Source organism: Armigeres subalbatus, chromosome 3 (assembly GCF_024139115.2).
Source record: "Armigeres subalbatus isolate Guangzhou_Male chromosome 3, GZ_Asu_2, whole genome shotgun sequence".
Taxonomy (NCBI): domain Eukaryota; kingdom Metazoa; phylum Arthropoda; class Insecta; order Diptera; family Culicidae; genus Armigeres; species Armigeres subalbatus.
The window spans coordinates 198460955-198481657 of NC_085141.1; the positions used below are offsets into that span (position 1 = coordinate 198460955).

The 20703-nt window shown below is 40.4% G+C and overlaps 1 protein-coding gene across 10 annotated transcripts in view; it reads right to left on the reverse strand.

Moving 5' to 3' along the window:
• Positions 1-20703, reverse strand: part of LOC134225408 (regulating synaptic membrane exocytosis protein 1) — a 160242-nt gene that overhangs the window by 87706 nt on the left and 51833 nt on the right. For all 10 annotated transcript variants that reach the window (XM_062705465.1, XM_062705464.1, XM_062705463.1 and 7 more), the window contains one exon: positions 12644-12708. In XM_062705465.1, coding sequence (XP_062561449.1) covers positions 12644-12708 — 65 coding nt within the window. The remainder of the gene's footprint in view (positions 1-12643; positions 12709-20703) is intronic.

The window sequence follows — 20703 nt, forward strand, 5'->3', positions numbered from 1 at the left end:
AGAAAAAAAAACACATATACACACATACATACACAAGGACAGACAGACATGTGCTCAGTTTGTCGAGCTGAGTCGATTGGTATATAACACTATGGGTTTCCGAGCCTTCTATAAAAAGTTCGTTTTCATAGGGAAATGATAGCCTTTCGGTACAACTTTGTTGTTCGAGAAAGGCAAAAATATGTTTGTCAAGCTGAACCGAAATCTTGCTGTCATGACATGTCAATGCGAGCCGAGAACAAAACTCTCGTCAAGAAAACTTTCTAAGGCAATATAACAACAATAACACACAAAACAAAATTTGGTCTTTTCAGGTATCGCCTACGTTGATTGTTTATTCTTGTTGAAAATTTGCTTGTTATCTGACGACAGTATTTATTTATTTGATGTGTAGTATCGAGAGCTCCCTCCCAGGTTTTTAAGACTAAGGACCTAGGTAACATTTTTAAGAATTAATTTGTGTACTGCAATAAAAAGCTTCCATATTGGTCTGTTGATTGCAATATTCAAATTTATTCATGAAAAATGTGACTTCGGTCCTTTGGAAAAGTTCTGCAATATATATATATATATATATATATATATATATATATATATATATATATATATATATATATATATATATATATATACCGTGGACCCCCGGTAATATGACCGCTTCTAATCTGAACACTTTTTAATTTGAACCCCGTTCATTTGAACATCGTTCAAATTAAAAATGGTTCAAACGTCATTTAACACGTGGAATCGAGAAAAGAAAAATGGAACATCGTGAAACGTAATATGACCGCTTCTAATCTGAACACTTTTTAATTTGAACCCCGTTCATTTGAACATCGTTCAAATTAAAAATGGTTCAAACGTCATTTAACACGTGGAATCGAGAAAAGAAAAATGGAACATCGTGAAACGGAAGGCAGAATCAAAACAAACCAGCCAATATATATATATATATATATATATATATATATATATATATATATATATATATATATATATATATATATTTATATATATATATATTTATCTCTCAGCCGCCCCTGACCAGGGAAATAGAGGGGGATGACGCCTCCTGGACCCTGGTCAAGAATAAGAGGAAACCGAAGACGTCAAGGGCCGAAATGAAGGCCCAGGCGAATGAGGGTAGCAGAAAGTCTAGGGTAGGCGCCAATCGCTCCAGGGGCGATGCCCTAGTCATCAAAACGGACGAGGCTAAGTACTCGGACGTCTTGAAGGCGATGAGGAGTGACGTCAAGCTCGGTGAACTCGGCGCCGACGTACGTCGAATAAGACGTACCCGGACGGGCGAGATGATCCTCGAGCTAAAGCGGGGCGTCTCGCAAAAGGGCGTCGCCTACAAGAAGTTGGCGGAGGAAGTCCTAGGCGAGACGGTCAAGGTGAGGGCACTCACGACGGAGGTGAATCTAAGGGTTAAAGACCTGAACGAGATCACCGAAGTCGAAGAGCTCGTCACGGCACTGCGGCGACAGTGTGAAGTGGAGGCGTCCACCGCAGCCGTTCGGCTACGGAAAGGTCCAGCAGGGACACAGGTAGCATTGGTTCGGCTACCTGCAGCTGACGCCTCCAAGGTAGTCAAGTTAGGGAGCGTCAAGGTGGGGTGGTCGGTATGCCCTGTGGGCATATACGAGCAACCCGAAGTTTGCTTCAAGTGCCTGGAACCGGGGCACAAGCAATGGGACTGCAAAGGCCCTGACAGAAGCAAGCCCTGTCGACGCTGCGGATTGGAGGGACATAAGGCACAATGCTGCACGAACCCTCCCAACTGTTTGATCTGTTCCAGCAAAGCTGCGAACAGCAAGCACCCCATGGGGGGTTCGAAGTGCCCGGCGTTTAAGCGTGTTGCAAAATCACAGTGCAGGTAACGCAGCTAAACCTGAACCACTGTGATGCAGCCCAGCAACTGCTGTGTCAGACAGTTGCTGAATGGGGGACGGATATCGCCATCATAGCAGATCCTTACCGGGTACCCGCCAGGAACGGTAATTGGGTCACCGATGGGTCTCAAATGGCAGCGATATGGACAACGGGGAAATACCCAGTTCAAGAGTTGGTGTCTTCGACACACGAGGGCTTCGTCATTGCCAAAATCAACGAGGTCTTCTTCTGCAGCTGCTATGCGCCTCCTCGATGGTCGATCGAGCAGTTCGGTCGAATGCTAGATTGTTTGACGGCTAACTTGATGGGGCGTAGGCCGGTGGTGATAGCGGGGGACTTCAACGCTTGGGCCGTGGAATGGGGAAGCCGATCCACGAATCAACGGGGGCAGATCCTGCTGGAATCACTGGCCATGTTGGATGTGGACTTGGCTAATGTCGGTACCAAAAGTACCTACAGCTGGAACGGCGCCGAGTCGATTATCGACGTTACGTTCTTGAGCCCTGGCCAAACGAGTAGTTCGAACTGGAGGGTAGATGATGGCTACACTCACAGCGACCACCTGGCGGTTCGCTACAGTATCGACTATACGACCAGCATTCAGCGGACGGAAGAAGGGGCGAAGCCTAGTCCTCGTATGTGGAAGACATCATACTTCGACGACGAGGTGTTTAAGGAAGCGCTCCGCCGCGAGCACAATACTCTCGGTCTGAGTGGCGAGCAGCTGGTAACAGTACTCTCGCGTGCATGCGATGCCACCATGCCTAGGAAAGTTCACCCTAGGAATGGGAGACCACCGGCTTACTGGTGGACTCAAGCAATTGCGAACCTGCGCCGCGCCTGCCTACGGGCAAGGAGGCGGATGCAGCGAGCACGCACAGAAGAGGAGCGTGTTGAACGACGGGTGGCGTTCGTGGCTGCTAGAGCCGCTCTGAAGACTGAGATTAGATCAAGCAAAAAAGCCTGCTTCGAGGGCCTGTGTCAAAGTGCCAACGCGAATCCATGGGGTGACGCCTATAGGGTCGTAATGGCCAAGACACGTGGGGCGATGGCCCTTACAGAGCGGTCTCCAGAGATGCTGGAGAGGATCATCGCGGGGCTCTTCCCACGTCACGACCCAAGCCCCTGGCCTCCCTTCGTGGAGCTGCCAGGAGCCAGGGTGGCCGACGAGGGAAGAGTAACTGTGGCGGAACTTGCGGGGATTGCACAGTCCCTTAGTGTAGGTAAGGCGCCAGGACCGGATGGTATTCCGAACCTGGCCATTAAAGCGGCCATTGCCGAGGCTCCCGAGATGTTCAGATCTGTCATGCAGAGATGCCTGGACGAGGGAGTCTTCCCTGAAGCATGGAAAATGCAGAGCTTGGGCCTATTGCCAAAGGCGGGAAAACCACCGGGGGATCCGTCGGCATATAGACCAATATGCCTGCTTGATATGGCGGGGAAGGTGCTCGAGAAGATCATCCTCAACAGGTTGTTGATACGCACGGAGGGTGCGGATGGTCTATCGAGTAACCAGTTTGGCTTCCGAAAGGGTAAGTCGACCGTAGACGCTATCTTGTCGGTTACCAAATCCGCGGAGATAGTTATCCAGCGTAAGAGGAGGGGAGTTCGCTATTGCGCAGTAGTGACTCTTGACGTGAGGAATGCTTTCAATAGTGCCAGTTGGGCAGCTATTGCAGATGCGCTCCTGCGTCTTGGAATTCCCGAGTACCTGTACAAGATTCTCGGAAGCTACTTCCAGAATCGAGTACTGGTATACGACACGGAGGCGGGTCGGAAGTGTGTTGACATAACCTCAGGGGTTCCGCAAGGTTCCATACTGGGTCCGGTGTTATGGAACGTCATGTACGACGGTGTCTTGAGGTTGAAGTTCCCGGTGGGCGTGGTAATCGTTGGCTTCGCTGACGATATTACGCTGGAGGTCTACGGCGAATCGATCGAAGAGGTGGAGTTGACTGCAGCCCACTCGATCGCAATTGTGGAGGAGTGGATGAGTTCCAGGAAGTTAGAACTGGCTCACCACAAGACTGAGGTGGTTGTTGTTAACAACCGAAAGTCGGAGCAGCAAGCGGTGATAAGGGCAGGCAACTGCACGATCACCTCTGAACGCTCAATCAAACTCTTGGGGTAATAATTGACGATAAGCTCACCTTTGGTAGCCACGTCAATTACGCCTGCAAGCGTGCCTCCACAGCTATAGTGGCATTGTCCCGGATGATGTCCAATAGCTCTGCGGTTTATGCCAGCAAGCGCAAGCTTCTGGCTAGCGTTGCTCTGTCCATACTGAGGTATGGGGGGCCAGCTTGGGGCACGGCCCTGCGTATTAACTGCTACAGAACGAAGTTAGAAAGTACGTATAGGCTCATGTGCCTAAGAGTTGCGAGCGCGTACCGTACCGTGTCGCACGATGCACTCTGCGTCATCACCGGTATGATGCTTATTGACATCGTTATCGGTGAAGACATAGAGTGCTTTGAAATGCGCGGCACGAGAGGCATCCGCAGGACTGTCAGGTTGGCCTCAATGGTCAAATGGCAGCGTGCGTGGGACAGTTCCACTAAGGGTAGATGGACACATAGGTTGATACCGGAGATAGGTACGTGGGTCAAGAGGCGCCATGGGGAAATCACTTTCCACCTGACCCAGGTCCTTACAGGCCATGGTTGCTTCAGACAGTACCTACACCGGTTCGGACACTCGGCCTCGCCCGAGTGTCCGGTGTGCGTTGGTTTAGAGGAAACGGCGGAACACGTGTTGTTCGTGTGCCCGCGTTTTCGCACAATGCGTGACCACATGCTTGCCACATGTGGTCTGGACACTACCCCGGACAACCTAGTTCGGAGGATGTGTAAAGATGAAGTTGGCTGGAACGCCGTTTTATCGGCTATCGTCCAAATCGTCTCGGAGCTACACAGAAGGTGGCGCATGGACTCGAGGGATGGCTAGTTCAGGCGCAAATAAGAGGTGGTCCAAGGGTTCGGAGTCGGCTTCATGGGTCATACCGGTGCCCTGTGGTCGAACTCGATCCTTTTATCGAACAAGTGGCCGCGTGAAAAACAACATGGTACCGTCGCTTTCGCGGCGTCGGTCAACCGGGCGGGTTCCGAGCCCGAGGACGGAAAGGGGTCCTCGTCAAGGCTGGGGCAGGCGTAGGCACCGCGTCGGCAAGTCCCTCTGTGTGCTGGCGAATAGGCCCTATCGCAGAAAGGTCAATTTGGGGTGCACGCGGCATCATCATTCTTGATACCAGTCGTGCAGAGGGAAGCTGGCGCGAAGTCGACCCTGCCCACCTTCCGAGGACATAGGGCGTGGTAAGGCCACCTGGAAAGCCGGCAATGCGCTGGCACGATACCATGGTGTTCTTCTAAAAAAGCGAGTCACGATGTTCGATGCTGCAAGGACACGCAGCTAACCTCGAGGGTGCGTTATGCACTGGCCCCCCTTTGAAGCATTACTTTCTGGTTGTACCGAAGGGACGATGGGCTTGGCGGCAATGGAAACGGTTTAGCTGGTCAGGGATGCAGTCCTGCCTCCCTCATTGGAGGTGGCCCCTAACCCAGCACTTCCTGGACAACCCAGGATGTCTGTTGAGCAGATTCCCCCTCCATTGTGAAGAAAAAAAAATATATATATATATATATATATATATATATATATATATATATATATATATATATATATATATATATATATATATATATAACTAATTTTCCTCGACTTATCCTAATTGACTGTGAGGACGTGCCCGGCATCGTTATTGGTCTTGAATTAAAGAAACTCCGAAGCATGTATAGAGGGAATAGCTTTCTAGTCCCGAGAAAACTTTTTAATTGGTGAGCTGTAGATTATTCGTTGTTTCTTGGTCAATCCCGACTAGCAACTACGATGGGTACAGTCAATCAAGCTAAACTAAGCAAAGCTTCAAGAGAAATTGTGGATATAAGTTGAAGGCTGGCAGTGTACTATTTGATTAGATTGTTCTATAATGATACATAGGTAATAATATAGGATCGCTAATGTAAAACTTTTTAATGCAATGGTTTCACTTGTCATAGGCGAGTTGGTAGTATCCCATTTTATTTCTACACTTGATTGAACAACAGAAAGGAGTCGGATTGCCAATCCGGGGATGGTGAGTTCAATTTTCGGTCCATCTTGTAGCCTATTCAGATTGCGCCATTTACTATAATAAATATCATAATAAAGAGACGGCGGACGACATCGACCTTATTTCGATTCCAGTAATGGAGGCTTTTGTCCCACTGAAGAGGGAGACGGCGAGGGTAGGCTTAATCATTAACTCTACCAAGTCAAAGTACACGGTGGCTGGTAGAGATAGAAGAAGACCTAGTGGTGTTGGTGCAGAGGTAGTACTTGATGGAGATGTGTTCGAAGTTGTTGAAGAATTTGTTTACCTTGGATCGGTGACAATGACGTTTCTCGTGAAGTGAAAGTGGCCCTTTATGGACAGGAAGCAAGGACGTTAAAAGAGGCGGACCGGAGAGCTTTCGGGGTTTTCGACCGAAAAGTGCTGCGTACAATACTCGGAGGGAAATTAGAAAATGGTGTGTGGCGCGGACGCATGAATCATGTATACAAAAAGAAGAAAATATTGTGGGCGTAGTTGCACATCATACATGATACATATTCATGCAAATTAAGGGCATAGAAACGCTTTCAATAAGTAACTGCTTTTCTGTGCCTATTAAACACTAAATAGAAAAGCAGGCCAAGCTCCAGTTGCGTTGTAGAGGCATTGAAGAAGTAAGGCCGCCTTCAGTGTATCGTGCTTGACTCGAGTCAAGTACAAGACCCTGAAAACGGCCTACTGTTGAGGTCGAAATACGTATCTGTGAAAATACAATCAAGTGCTGAAATTGAATGAGACAGTACTCAATGCCTTTTTGCAAGTGCATACATTTGTTAACTACATAATTTTAACCATGATTGCAGCGCGTAAACCTCAAAATCATTTTTTATTCTGAAAAGCTAGAGTTTTCATTTACCAGACTTATCCTGGTGTACCTTGCTGTTACTCTAAAACGATTACGTTGTATGCCTGTTTCTAGCATAAGACAAAATAATGTATTTCAAAAAAAAAGTACACTCTCTCACAATTACGAAGCACTTAGCTACAATAAAAAATAATTTGACTACAATTAAAAATATTTTGACTGATATTGTCAATTTAAGCAATTTGGAAACTCATAACTCACGATAAACTTAACGTCTACATAAATATCTAGAAAAAATATGTTTTTTTAAAGCGCAATATTCTTCTATACAGTTACCTCTATGTAAGAATTAAAGTTCTAGATCTCCAAAATTTCTCCGATATCCTTATATGAAATTATTTCAACCTTTTACTTTTTAGTATTATGAAGAAAATGTTCATTTCAACTTAAACCCTTAAGTAGTTGGCACAAATGTCTTATTTTAGTATTCTGTTTACATGTGAGTATGATGGTTTTTGAAATAATAGCATATTACTAACATGATGTACCATTAGGGGATACTGGGAAGACTTGATTCCCTTTTCTGATTTCCTATGTATCACTGCCAAAAATAAATAAACTTACGCGGTTTTCGCACAGACTCTCTAAGAAGTGTAAAATTGAAATTCACTGATATGTGGCAGTCTGTTAATTGTTGTTGTTATTGATACACAAGCGATTTTTCTGGAGTGCTGTCCAAAATTGATCCTTCTCTAAGACCTTGCTTTGATACAGGTAAAAAGGTGCTATATACATTTTTTTTAATCTTTTCTCTCTGAAATACGCAGATTTTCCGACTTGCTATGCGTATTCATGGACGGTTTTTAATATGGAATTCAACAGCGTATGCAATCTTAAACTTTGGGGAGACTAGATCCCTTTTCTATGATATCTATTCAATAAATATTACTATGTCTGAAACTCGATTATGCATATGTACAACATGTGGGCTTTGATCCCACGACCCCAATACGCTAGACAGTTGCTTTCCCTATACTAAGCTACGAAGGACCTCCGTCGTCCTCTGCAGCTTAGCGGGTACTGATGAAACCAAATACCCAGCACCAGGTACCAGCCGAACTCTCGCAATACATTTTCAGAACTAACTCCCTCATATGTATTTTTGTACACAATTTAGACTGGCCCAGGATACAAAAAGTCGTCTGATTCTACGGGGCACCCTCCAGGATTATGCCTTTAGGTAAGAAAATCATTCTCTGAAAATTTCAGCCTGATCGGTTTTTGCATAAGCTGGCGCAATTGATTGTTAATATGGGAGTTTCAGCCGAAATGTATGGGAAAATACACCTCTGTTACTATTTCGTACAGGAAATTGGATGGAAAAGCCCTGGATGGTTGAGCACTTTGAAATCTCGCTTAACTTTTCAAAAGGACCTAAGTAACATTTATTTCATGAATTAATTTGAATAGCGCAATCAACAGAACAACATGAAAGCTTTTGATTACAGTACTCAAATTAAATCATGAAAAAAATGTTACTTAGGTCCTTTTGAAAAGTTAAGCGAGAAATTCATTAATTGCCTTGAAAACAATCGAAGGTAGCTGCGATATGTGTTGTGGCGCGCGTGCAGTTACTTAGGTGCCTGCCAGAGTAGACGCGTCTACGCGGCGCGAAAATTCCACACAAAGGAATAACAATCAATAATAAGGAGCTGTCAAATCGTATGGACGCTTCGCTTCGCTTCGCACTTCGCGTCTACTCTGGCCGCACCCTTATGTTTCAGTGCGCGCGAAATCACGCATCGCAGGCACCTTTGATTGCAAGCGTATGTTTTCATGACAATTAATGAATTTCAAAAAGCTCAATAAAACAACATGCTTCATCAGCAACGGCGCTCAATGAAGTAGGGCTGTCAGATCCCGACCTGAGAGAGTTAGTTCTGAAAATTGTAGGAGTATGGTATTGCGAGAGTTCGGCTGCTACCTGCGAGAGTTCGGCTGGTTGGGAATTTGGTTTCATCAGTACCCGCTAAGCTGCGGAGGACGACGGAGGTCCTTCGTAGCTTAGTAGGGAAAGCACCTGTCTAGCGTACTGGGGTCGACCGAAGGAGCGGTTACCCTCCAATACTTTTTCCGGACTAAAATCTATCACATGTTGTACATATGCATAATCGAGTTTCAGACATAGTAATTAATTTCCACTCCGGGTGGCTTAATACCCGGCATATAGGCAATTAACTTTGAATGTACCAATAAATCTCGGATACTTATTCAAAAGGACGTATGTGATTTTGTAAACAAAGATTCAAACGTCGATGTGTCCAATCTGATGGCACTCCCGCACGCAAACCATCACCACAGACAGGTAGGGGAAGCTTTCGGCTACCTGTTGGTGGTGTTGGTTTGCAAGGGAGTGCCATCAGTTTGGACAAATCGATGTTTGAATCTTTGTTTACAAAATCAGATACGTCCTTTTGAATAAGTACCCGAGAAATATTGTTTAGAGCCAACCGTTTAACTAATCTGTCGAACCTACACACGAATAGCAGCCATTTTTTTGTATAGGTGACAAATGAAGAATCAAGTGTCCTTATATTCACGCATCAACGTAAATTCCAAATATCAAAAAAATGTTATGAAATGTTTACTTTTTGACCAGTACAGATCATTTAGCATATTTATAGCTTTGTCGTGTGGAAAATTATAGCATTTGGTCATTGTTGAGATAAGTTGGTTAAATTTTGCGTGGACACAAACAAAATCTTAAGGAGTGTCAAAATAAACATACCGTTCTGCAGAATCAATACAGTTGTCAATCCAAAATATAACTCATCACATAATGATCATTTGTCTAGATGATCTATAAAAAAAATACGCTAGAACAAAATTACTTTAGTTCTCGGGAAAATAGAGGGGCATCAAGTCTTCCAAGGGATCAAAACTCCTAACCTTCCCCTACCTGTATTCAACATGGGTTATAAACTTAAAGTTTATGTCTAGAAACCGGGGTTCTGATGTTTTGGTTGTGGGTTCGTAGTAAGGTACACTGGGGGAAGCGGAAAAAGGGGGTAAGTGTAAAAATCGACATGAAAAATTGGAATTGTACATACTTTACAGTTTTACCACACCATAACATTGTGCAAGAATATTCTTTGATGTCCACACTAATACTATATTAAAATTTTGTATAATACATACACTAACACGGTTAACGCTTAAACTGTCATTTTAGGTTTCGCGAAAAAAAAATTTTGCATTTATAAAATCAATTCTTATTTGCACACATTGTCCTTTTTGCATTTAATTCATAGGTAACCATTACAATACAAATAAACTAATCACATTCAATTTGTAGTGGTTTGTACCATGAAAGCAAATAATTTATAGATTTTACACTTACCCCTGGTATGAAACAGTGCGGGGGAAGTGGAAAATGTCCTGATCACGCAAATTCCCTCCAGGGTTTATTTTGATAACTGTGAATCTTAATATGTTCCTTCTTTGTTATCATTGTGATTTCAGTGGTGATCGGACTAATTTACATAAGAAAAAGCCTGATTAATCCACCTATCGGTATTAATACCTTTCACATTTTTCACATATGAAAAAAAATGTATGAAAAAGAAAAAAAAATAGCACCTGTAGGTGAATATATTCCATAATTCGCATTCATTTATATTTATAGAAAGTTTTGCCGTTAAATGCATTTTTTTTGTGTGAACAAATTGGTTAAGGACAAGTGCTTAAAAATAGGAGATAATTTTGTACGTGTTTTGCGCACACACATACATACAAACATGGACACACGGACATCACCTAAATTCGTTAAACTAAGTTGATTAGTTTATAACCCTGTAAGCCCCATTTTTTCCTATAAAAAGTTCATCTTTAGGCGAACCTATATATTTTACGTACACCGCCGTCGGAGGTGACAATGGGTCTGGGGGGTGAGAATGGGTCAGCGCCCTCACCGGCAGTGTGGAGGTCGAATAACAAAATCGTTCAAAAAGGTCTCTTATAATTTAGTATTCTTGCCCTCAGATACGTTAAATCTATTCTACAAGCATTCTATATAGTTAAAACAGTGACCCATTCTCACTCCCATTTGACCCATTGTCACCCCCGATGACGGCACTTAATGTTCGAGAAGGCAAAACCAGCCCGCCTCTAGCTATTACGAGAATTCCTTAGGGACCTATTCCGTTAAGCCATTGAAATTATTCCACATAAGATACTCAGAGCAATTACCGCTTTGATTTTAGTTATATGTAACTACTCATCACAATTGAAGGTCAAGGTAACATGGGTTTTCCACTTACCCCATCCCACTGGATTAGGTGGAAAAACACCCCTAATTTTTAAATCTTTTTCCATAAATTTCAAGCAACCAAAATGGTATGAATTACCGCACAGTTGGTGCAAAATTCACTGTTTTTGATACCCCTTTTTAATTGAATGCATTTAGATCATTTAAACTGATTTTACACAAGTTCAAACATGCACTATCGATTTTTCCTTTTCCACTTCCCCTAGTGTACCTTATAGATGCAATCCCCTTTCTTCTGCTTTTCGTTTGTGGAACAGTCAGTGTGGACTGCACCTATATTTTTCCTTCCCGCGATTACCCTTATGGCTGACAGTGCGGAATTTCCAATGTTGCCTACACTGACAAAAATCCAATCATATCCATTATGTGCGGCACAGATAAATCTTGACTATAGCATTTCCCACATAACGGCTATGTGAATTCGCATAGCATATATGTGGAAATACACATAACTCTTATTAACTAATAACTTTTATGTGGATTCACCTATAGTGGGTGGTTATTAACGCACACATAAAATTTATTTGTAAATTTCTTTAGATTTTTGCCAATAAAAATGTGAGGATTTTTATTAATGTACGAAACAAAAGACAAACAAAGAAGAAGAAGAAGAAGAAGAACGAAACAAAATGTGGTGGATGAATACAAGTGTCAGTCCCGTGCTAAAAACAGGGTGTCCGTCTTGTACCATATGCCCATTTTGCTCCACATTACCATATCTTAATGTGTTGAGTTAAAAGGCATTATGGATAAAAGGTTCAAATCTACGAGGTGAACCGGCCCAGGGCCGAAAACCTCTTTAATAAAGATAATAATAATAATAATAATAATAATAATAAGGTTCAAATCTTAACTAAAAATCGATTCGTGTCGAAGTGATTGATTCTTGATTTTATGAAAAGTAATGCTACGTTTTGTTTGAGCAAGTGAGTTTTCCAAGTAATTTCAATTCAATTGACTTGCCAAAAGCTGAGCATGCTCAGCTTTTTATTCAAGTGTGTTCAACGAGTGTTTTTAGACGTTCCATTCGCGTACAAGTCGAGTGAATTGCTTAATTCACTTACCTAATATAAACATAGCATGATGATAACTGTGAGCATTATCAAGTGTTGCATAACTGTGGAGAGTGTGTAAAAATAATTAATTTACTTTTAATAGTACGTTAAATATTTGTTAATTATTGATAACCTTCACTGATATATGTAGCTCACTCTAAAGGGCTTAAAGACAATTTATAATTAGGAGTTTCGATAAAGCAGTACTCAAAATGTACAAATAGCTTTCATTGTAAACCAACATCCTTCGAAACTGATGATTGGTATCCTTTCAGACTGTCCAAATCAATCCAATTATATTTTCCAATCCTATTTTGTGATAAGTGTTTACATTATGTGAATTAAGATGAACGGTTTATGTATTTTGAATACGTCTAAAATAAGGTGATGATAATTTAGTAGATTTATACCGGTGTTTTGGGAAGTTTTCGCCTAGTTGGTGATGAAGGAGATTTATCAGCAACAGGTTCGTTTTCTGAAAATAGAAATAGAAAAGTCTCAATTACTGTTTATGATATATTAGAAGGAAAGCTAATATAATATATCATGGTTTGCAGAAATCATTCTCAATAGACAAAGAACAACGATAAAAGAGAGGCAAAATCTGTTTCGAATCATTATAAGCCATAAAACAAGTCAGTTAGAAAAAACACAGAATCGGATAGGCCCCCCAACAAAAAGTGATAAAACACTTTGTTCTCGCTCACTTTGTGTTGGGGGCCATATTATTTCCTGTGTAAAACAAGTGTAAAACTGTGTAAACTGTGTAAAACAAGTTGAAATGCATCACCAGTGCCCCGCGTTTGGCACCATGAACTCGCTCAGCTCTACGGTAGCTAAAGCCGGAAGAGTACGATGGGCAGGGCATGTTGCAAGAATGCCGGACAACAACCTTGCAAAGATGGTGTTCGCTTCCGATCCAACAGGTACGAGACGGCGTGGAGCGCAGCGAGCGAGGTGGGCTGACTAGGTACAAAACGACTTGGCGAGCGTGTGGCGCATTCGAGGATTGAGAGATGCGGCCTCGAACAGTGTATTGTAGCGTCATATTGTTGATTCAGTGTTATCTGTTTAGATGTAAACTAAATAAATGAAACGAGCTAATCGATTACTCTCGATATTTGTCGATTATTTAATCGATTAATTGTTGGTTAGTAATCGATTAAAAATTAATCGGTTATCACAACGATGAATCGATTAGTCAAAGAAATTGACTAAATTGCGACATCTCTAATCATGATAGCTTGCTAAAAAAGTATCTCACGCAGTTTTCCGCGAGTGGTAATAGCCGCCAGATTGCCGGCGGGTTAGTCTCTGATTTGATATTTCTGGAGATCAACTGCACCCATCGCTCCGAGAAGGTGCTGGCTAAGTGAATTCAAGCCTTTTTATATAGGGTAACCGTAAACTTAGTGGAGGTAGCACCAATAGTGGAGGTAGTGGGGTTCTAATGAGATTTATCATATTTATACACTTTACGATGGATTCAGTTGATGCGCCGTGCTTTAAATATCCTGTTAAATGCAACTTATCTTAAGATTTCGCTTGAAAAACTATTGAAAACAATAGTTTTCCTTAACAAAATTGACTCCTTTGCACCTATAGTGGTGCAACTGTACCAATAGTGGCGAGTCTCATAAGAAACCAATGGATAGCACTACTATGGGAACCGAAATTAATTTTTACCGCCACTAAAGGAACAGTGTACCCATAGTGGTGCAAGTAATATTTGTTGAATGTTGATTTTAAATGACATCTATCTCATTTTTGTTAGCAAATTTATTAGTTTATCTATTGACTAAGATATTAAAGCTGTAAATTTCCCATAAATCAATTTTTTAAAAATATTTTCTTTTGTCGATCTACTAATACCTCCACTATTGGTACCGTTACCCTACCACATTGATCAAAATACTCGAACGAACCACTTGGATTTCATTGCAGATTCTACTAGAATATCCTTTGATTTTTTTTACAATAACTACTAATAATTACTAATAACTTTACTACAAGTTATTCTTTAGAATTTGAAATGTCCATGGGAAATTATTTGTATATTTCAGGCAATTTCTTCGGAAGTACTAATGCGAATTCTTTGGAATAATCGATGGAAAATCTACGGAGTTTCTAAAGAAACTATTGAAAATTTACACGAGGAATTATTTGAATGTCTCACTAAAAACTCTTTGAGTTTCCGCAAAAAAATATTTGCAATTCTCGTAAGAAAGCCCTTTGTATTTTCATGAAAAATTATTCGAAATTACAAGAAAATTACTAAAGTTACAACTGAAAATTCTCTATAATTTCCACCGCAAAATATTTGGAAAAGTCTTTGGAATGTCTACACACTTAGAAAAAGTTACCGACTTCGGTAATTCGATTACCGAATTCCCAACAGCTGAACGTTCGGTAATGACTTCGGTAAAAATGAAGATTACCGACAGGTTTGTAAACTGCGATAGAGCCATATGCTGTCAAATTTACTGAGAGTTCGTTAACGTTTACCGAAAAACTGACCCAGGTCTGTAAATTGCAAATAGTAAATTTTGTCGAAAGCAATATTGAGTTTGTAAATAAAACTATTTTTTATTATTTTTTTCTTTAAATAATAAGGCATCATTTTATTAATCATTTTTTTTATACAGATATATTAAAATTCGATCTAATTTAATTAGTGTTACACTTCGATGAATTTGGCTTCGGTTATTGTTAGCAAATAGGAATTGGGTCCCTTAAAAAGGAATATTTTTTTCCTATTCACGCAGGGTTCAGAACTTGAAACATTGGCACAAGATTGTGAATGCCGCCGTAGAGTGATTTCCGGTTAAAATTACTATAGATGCAAATGTTCGCAGATAGTCCATTAGCTACTATACGGTCCGGCACTTCCAAGTGCTTGTCGGATTTTTTCCTACTGCAGAATGTAAAATCATGCCTTCAGAATGGCAACATAGAGTATAATAAAATCCCTAATTTACCTGCAATGTTCACCGCGCCTGGTTAATAGATTTCCAACGCCAGCTTCTCATTCCTCTATTCCTCAGATGCTCTATTTATACTTATTTATAGATCTTATTTATACTTCAATTTTGATTCCGGCACGACCGACCGTAAATAACGTGATTTATAACTGGCGAGATATCTGCACAAAATCGAAATGGCGATATTGACATTACATGCTTTGATGCGATGTTCAACAGCTCCAATCACTGGAACTTCAGTGATATATGTTACTGACTTCGATGCTCAAGCTGTTTCACATGAATATCGGTAAAAATATTTACCGTACTCGTTAAATCGAAACCAATTCACAGTTATTCGGTAATTTTGATTACAGATATGCATAACTGAAACACAAATTACCGAAAATATAGTGAATTGCCAAATTACCGTCTGAATCGGTGAAAAAATTACCGAACTCAGAATATCTACCTGAGTGTGTATAGTTATCAAATCTACAAGAACGTAGGAATCCATTCTAAAACTCCACGGGAAATATTTCGGAATATCCATTTAAACTTAAAATTACATTTTATTACAATTAAATTTTCACGGAAATCTACTCGGAATATTACCTGGAATAGTTTTGTAATTTAGAAGGAAATTCTTGTTATTTACATACGGATGATTATTCAATGGGATATTGCATGGAATTTTCAAGAAAAGCATCGGAAATTTCACGGAGAGTTCTTCGAAATATAACCGGGAAGCTTTAAAGATTATTAATCTAAAATTTCCACGAAAAACTTATTGGAATGTAGACTTGACATTCTCGGAATTTCAACTCGAAATTTTTTCGAAATTCTGAAAATTCTTCGGTTTTTTACAAATTTGATCCGGCGTGGAGAACTATAGGTCAGATGCGTGACAGATTTTAAGCAGTGGCACGCCGATGCAAAGTGTCTGCAGCTGTGGTGCACATCTCTAGGAGGAGTCGAATTCAACAAAAATTAAATTAATTGACTTTGAGATTTGGTTTCAGGACAGAGAATTAAATTTGATTTCGATTTTGATTGTCCAATCACATACGACGGTGGTTTACTAATTTACGCTGACGATTTGAAAATCTTCCTCATCGTACGAAGTGACGCAGATTGTAGGGAACTTCAAAAGCTTTTGGATATCTTCGCACGTTGGTGTCTCATGAACTACCTTCAAGTTTGCGTTTCCAAATGTTGCGTTATCTCATATCGTCGACGGAAGTCTCCGATATTATATGATTACAGCATAAATGGTCAACAAATTGAACGTGTGGATAAACTGAAGGATCTTGGAGTGTTGTTGGACTACCAACTAACATTTAAGCTGCATTACGCTTATGTAGTAGAAAAGCCAATCGTCAACTAGGATTCATCCTCAAGATTGCTAAAGAGTTTAACGACCCAATATGCCTGCGCGCCCTATACTGTTCTTTGGTCAGATCCATTTTGGAATTTGCGTCGGTGGTGTGGTCTCCTTATGAAACATTATGGATCACGAGAATAGAAGCGGTACAAAGAAAATTTGTTCGACATGCATTGAGGAATCTGCCGTGGCGTGACCCGTTAAATTTGCCTCCTTATGAACACCGTTGTGCCTTACTAGGAATTGAACCACTACATGTACGTCGTAAAACTAACCGGGATTTTATGGCGCCAAATTAATCAGAGGGAAGTCGACTGCCCTGCTCTGCTGGATCGGGTTCTTTTTATGCCCCTGAACGTGTCCTTCGATCGAGGCAACTGATACAACTATCAGCTAGAAACACTATTTATGGAGCAAATGACCCAATCAGCTCTATTTGCAGAGCATTTTGAGAAGCATATTCTTTATTCGACTTTAATTTATCTACGGAAGCATTTCGACAACGTTTGCGTACATCACGTATATTCAATTAATTGTTTAGTATAATTTAATTAAGTATAATACATTAAGACCATGATGTCAGATGGATACAACAATAAATAAATAAATAAATAAATACGATATTTTGTAAAATTTGGAAAGGTCTACGGAGACTTTAAGGGGGTGGGGGGTTCGGAAAAGTCTACAAAAGTCTACTAGGGGGAGGGGGGTAAAAATGTGAAATTTCGGTCTACATGGTTTGTGGACAGCCCCTAAGCAAATGTTACGAATGTTTAAATAAATAAATAAATAAAAAATAAATAAGCCCAACGCATACCGAAAAGGCTTCGTGCCACAAGCCGAAGTGTGTAGCAGAGATGTCAGATTGCTTCAACAGCAATACCGTAGATTTGCTCAAAAATTTTGGCTGGCCCTATTTCGGCGCTCTTCCACAATCCTATAGTATACAGAACTTAACACAAAAGTTGTGTTAAGTTCCTGTGGGTCAGTTACTATTCTCTTACTTCTCACAATGCCTAGAAACAGAGATACACTCTGAACCAGAGATACATTCTGATGCCAGATACAATTTTTATAAATCTGTATTAATCTCAGAAAAATGTCTGTAGTGTGGAGTTTGTGAGGTACATTATCCAAAACTATGCTCTCTTGATAACGTATGTAGAATATCGAGATTTCGATAATCAAAAAGTTTGTGTAAAACTAAGTCGAGTCCAAGGATGTTATCCATCATTTAGTAATTACCATTTAGTAGTTGGTCAATAACTCGTTCCAGAAGCTGAATTTCAAAATGTGTTGTATGGTGGACTTCCAGTGCGAAGGATTTTCTACAACTCTGCTTAATGGTTTGTTGTTTGAATTCCACTAGCAACGGAGTTACAGCTATAGTTTCAGTAACTTAAACTTAATGATAACACAATTCCAATCATTTAGTTGAAGCTACTGCAACTAGCGCTTTAACTCCGTTATTAGTTTAATTCTAACAACAAACCATTAGGCAGAGTTGTAGTTATTATTCATAATTTTGACAATGCAAATGATAAATGAATAATAAACTTTGTTATTATCGCATAATCTGTTCTTCATTTGTTGTTCTGCTCTCCTTACAATAACATATAAATAACAAATTTTACTATTATAACGAAATGTGTTGTTAGGATGTTATTTTATGTTATTCAAAAATAACATAGGAATAACAAAACCTGATATCACAGCAAAATTGGTTATTATTGTGTTATTTGTTTGTTATTCACCTCTACCCGGGTAATAATCTTTTATGGATTCTCCTATAGCGGTGGTTATTAATGCACATAAAAGAAAAATTGAAAATTTCTTTAAATTTTTGCCAATAAAAATGTGTGGATTTTTATTAGTGTAGGATATAGATGGTGGAATATATAGATGAGCGAAGATAAATCCTCTGTCTCCAAACGAACTGTCAAACGTGTCTCCAAACGAGCATGACGTCACGATTTCAATGGAAATGTTAAGGGCTGTGACGTCATATGCGCGTGTGCACGGTCAAAAAAAGTGACTCAGCCATGCTTTCGATCATCTATAGATTCTACTATAGATAGTGGAATATATAGATGAGCGAAGATAAATCCACTGTCTCCAAACGAACTGTCAAACGTGTCTCCAAACGAGCATGACGTCATGATTTCAATGGAAACGTTAAGGGCTGTGACGTCATATGCGCGTGTGCACGGGCAAAAAAATCGACTCAGCCATGCTTTCGCTCATCTATAGATTCTACTATCTATAGATTCTACTATCTATAGTGTAGGATACGGATTTTCGAAAAGTAATCCTAAGAGGCCCTCCTTAGCCGTGCGTTAAGACGCGCGGCTACAAAGCAGGACCATGCTGAGGGTGGATGGGTTTGATTCCCGGTGCCCGTCCAGGCAATTTTCGAATTGGAAATTGTCTCGACTTCTCTGGGCATAAAAGTATCATCGTGCTAGCCTCATGATATACACTGAGGAAAATGGACGTATGATTTTCAATCAAACGCCTTATGAAAATTTGCCACAAGGAATCGGTATGAATTTCAATAAGTTGCCTTATGAATGATGATTTTCATTTGAAAAAAAAGTGAAGTGCGGCAGACTGGGTTCGAACCATGGACGTCGGGGTCGGGAGGCCGGTATGTAGACCACACGCCCATCGACGCTTGATTACTCTGGAAGGTAACTGCGTATAAGAATCACTGTTGGTGGAATAATCAGTCGAAGATTCATAAGGCGCCAGTTATGAATTTCGATAGTCCAGTTCGCTGAGTGTACGAATGCAAAAATGGTAACCTGGCTCAGAAACCTCGCGGTTAATAACTGTGGAAGTGCTTGATGAACACTAAGCTGCGAGGCGGCTCTGTCCCAGTGTGGGGATATAATGCCGAAGAGAAGAAGAAGAAGAAGAAGAAAATCCCGCGGGCCGCACTTTGGGGATCACTGCACTAAAAGGATGAAAAGGCTATAATTTGTGCTCAAGTATATTCATGATTCTTCAATTTTTCATGTCCCTTTTAGTTATTCAATTCAGGTTGTGTATAAGAATATAATTTGCATTTTCGACAGTAAATAATCATTTGGAACACTATCTCTCTTTAACAGTACACAGGATTTTGTTTTTACACGATTTTTTTTCGCTCGTATTTTTGATCGTGTGACTTCAATTTGCCACCAAACTCTTCGCAACATGTTTCAAAAAATCCAGAATAAATCAAAGAAAAATCACATGATAATTAATATACGTTAAACATTTAGGATGAGTGGAAAATTGAGAAAATGTAAATCGTGTAAAAACAAAATCCAGTGTAGTTAACAATTTTAACTAATCGCAATCTGAAAATACTATTATAAGCATTTATTTATTAAACAATATGAGAAGTGGCATTAGTAGCAGAAACTTTACTTGGCAATTGAATCAAGTTGTTTGAAGGTACGAAAATGCGTTTTGCAGGATTTGTTTTTTCACCTTGTTGGTTCCATAGTGCATGAAAAATAAACATCAACAGTTATCACGTGCTGGAAGAGGTGGCAAGTTTGATATCATTTTGGCGCGCTATGTTTGTTTGATGAAATATGACAGCTAGTACGCATCAGAGTCTATTATATATATATAGAGTTACGCAAAGAGTGAAGCCAAATCTACCTATTGAACTGTCAAACCGTCTACCTATCGAGCAAAGTAAACAAATGCTTGTTGGTAAGGCGGAAGTATTGTTATCGCCTGATGATTATTATGGCGAATTAAAACTCATGAATTGAAATGTATTAGATTTGTTCTAGAAACAGCTTCAAAAAACTTCAATACACCCTCCAATAAAGTTGCAACAAGAAACTCACGTGTTTGCACTCTGTAGGTGACTTTGGTTATCGAATTAAAAAGCTTTAGAAGTGATCACTCCCGTGAAGTCACTTGAAGGGTTGAACAAAAATGAAAGTTTTCAACATAATAACAAGAGCATCATTCAGAATAAGAGTAAGAAGATCCTCTTTGCGCAACTCTATATAATAGACTCTGGTACGCATGACGCCATGAATGACACCTAGCGCCACCAAACGACGTATTGCCACAGTCAGTATTCTAAGGTACTTTGATTTACACAGCTTTTTTAGTAAAA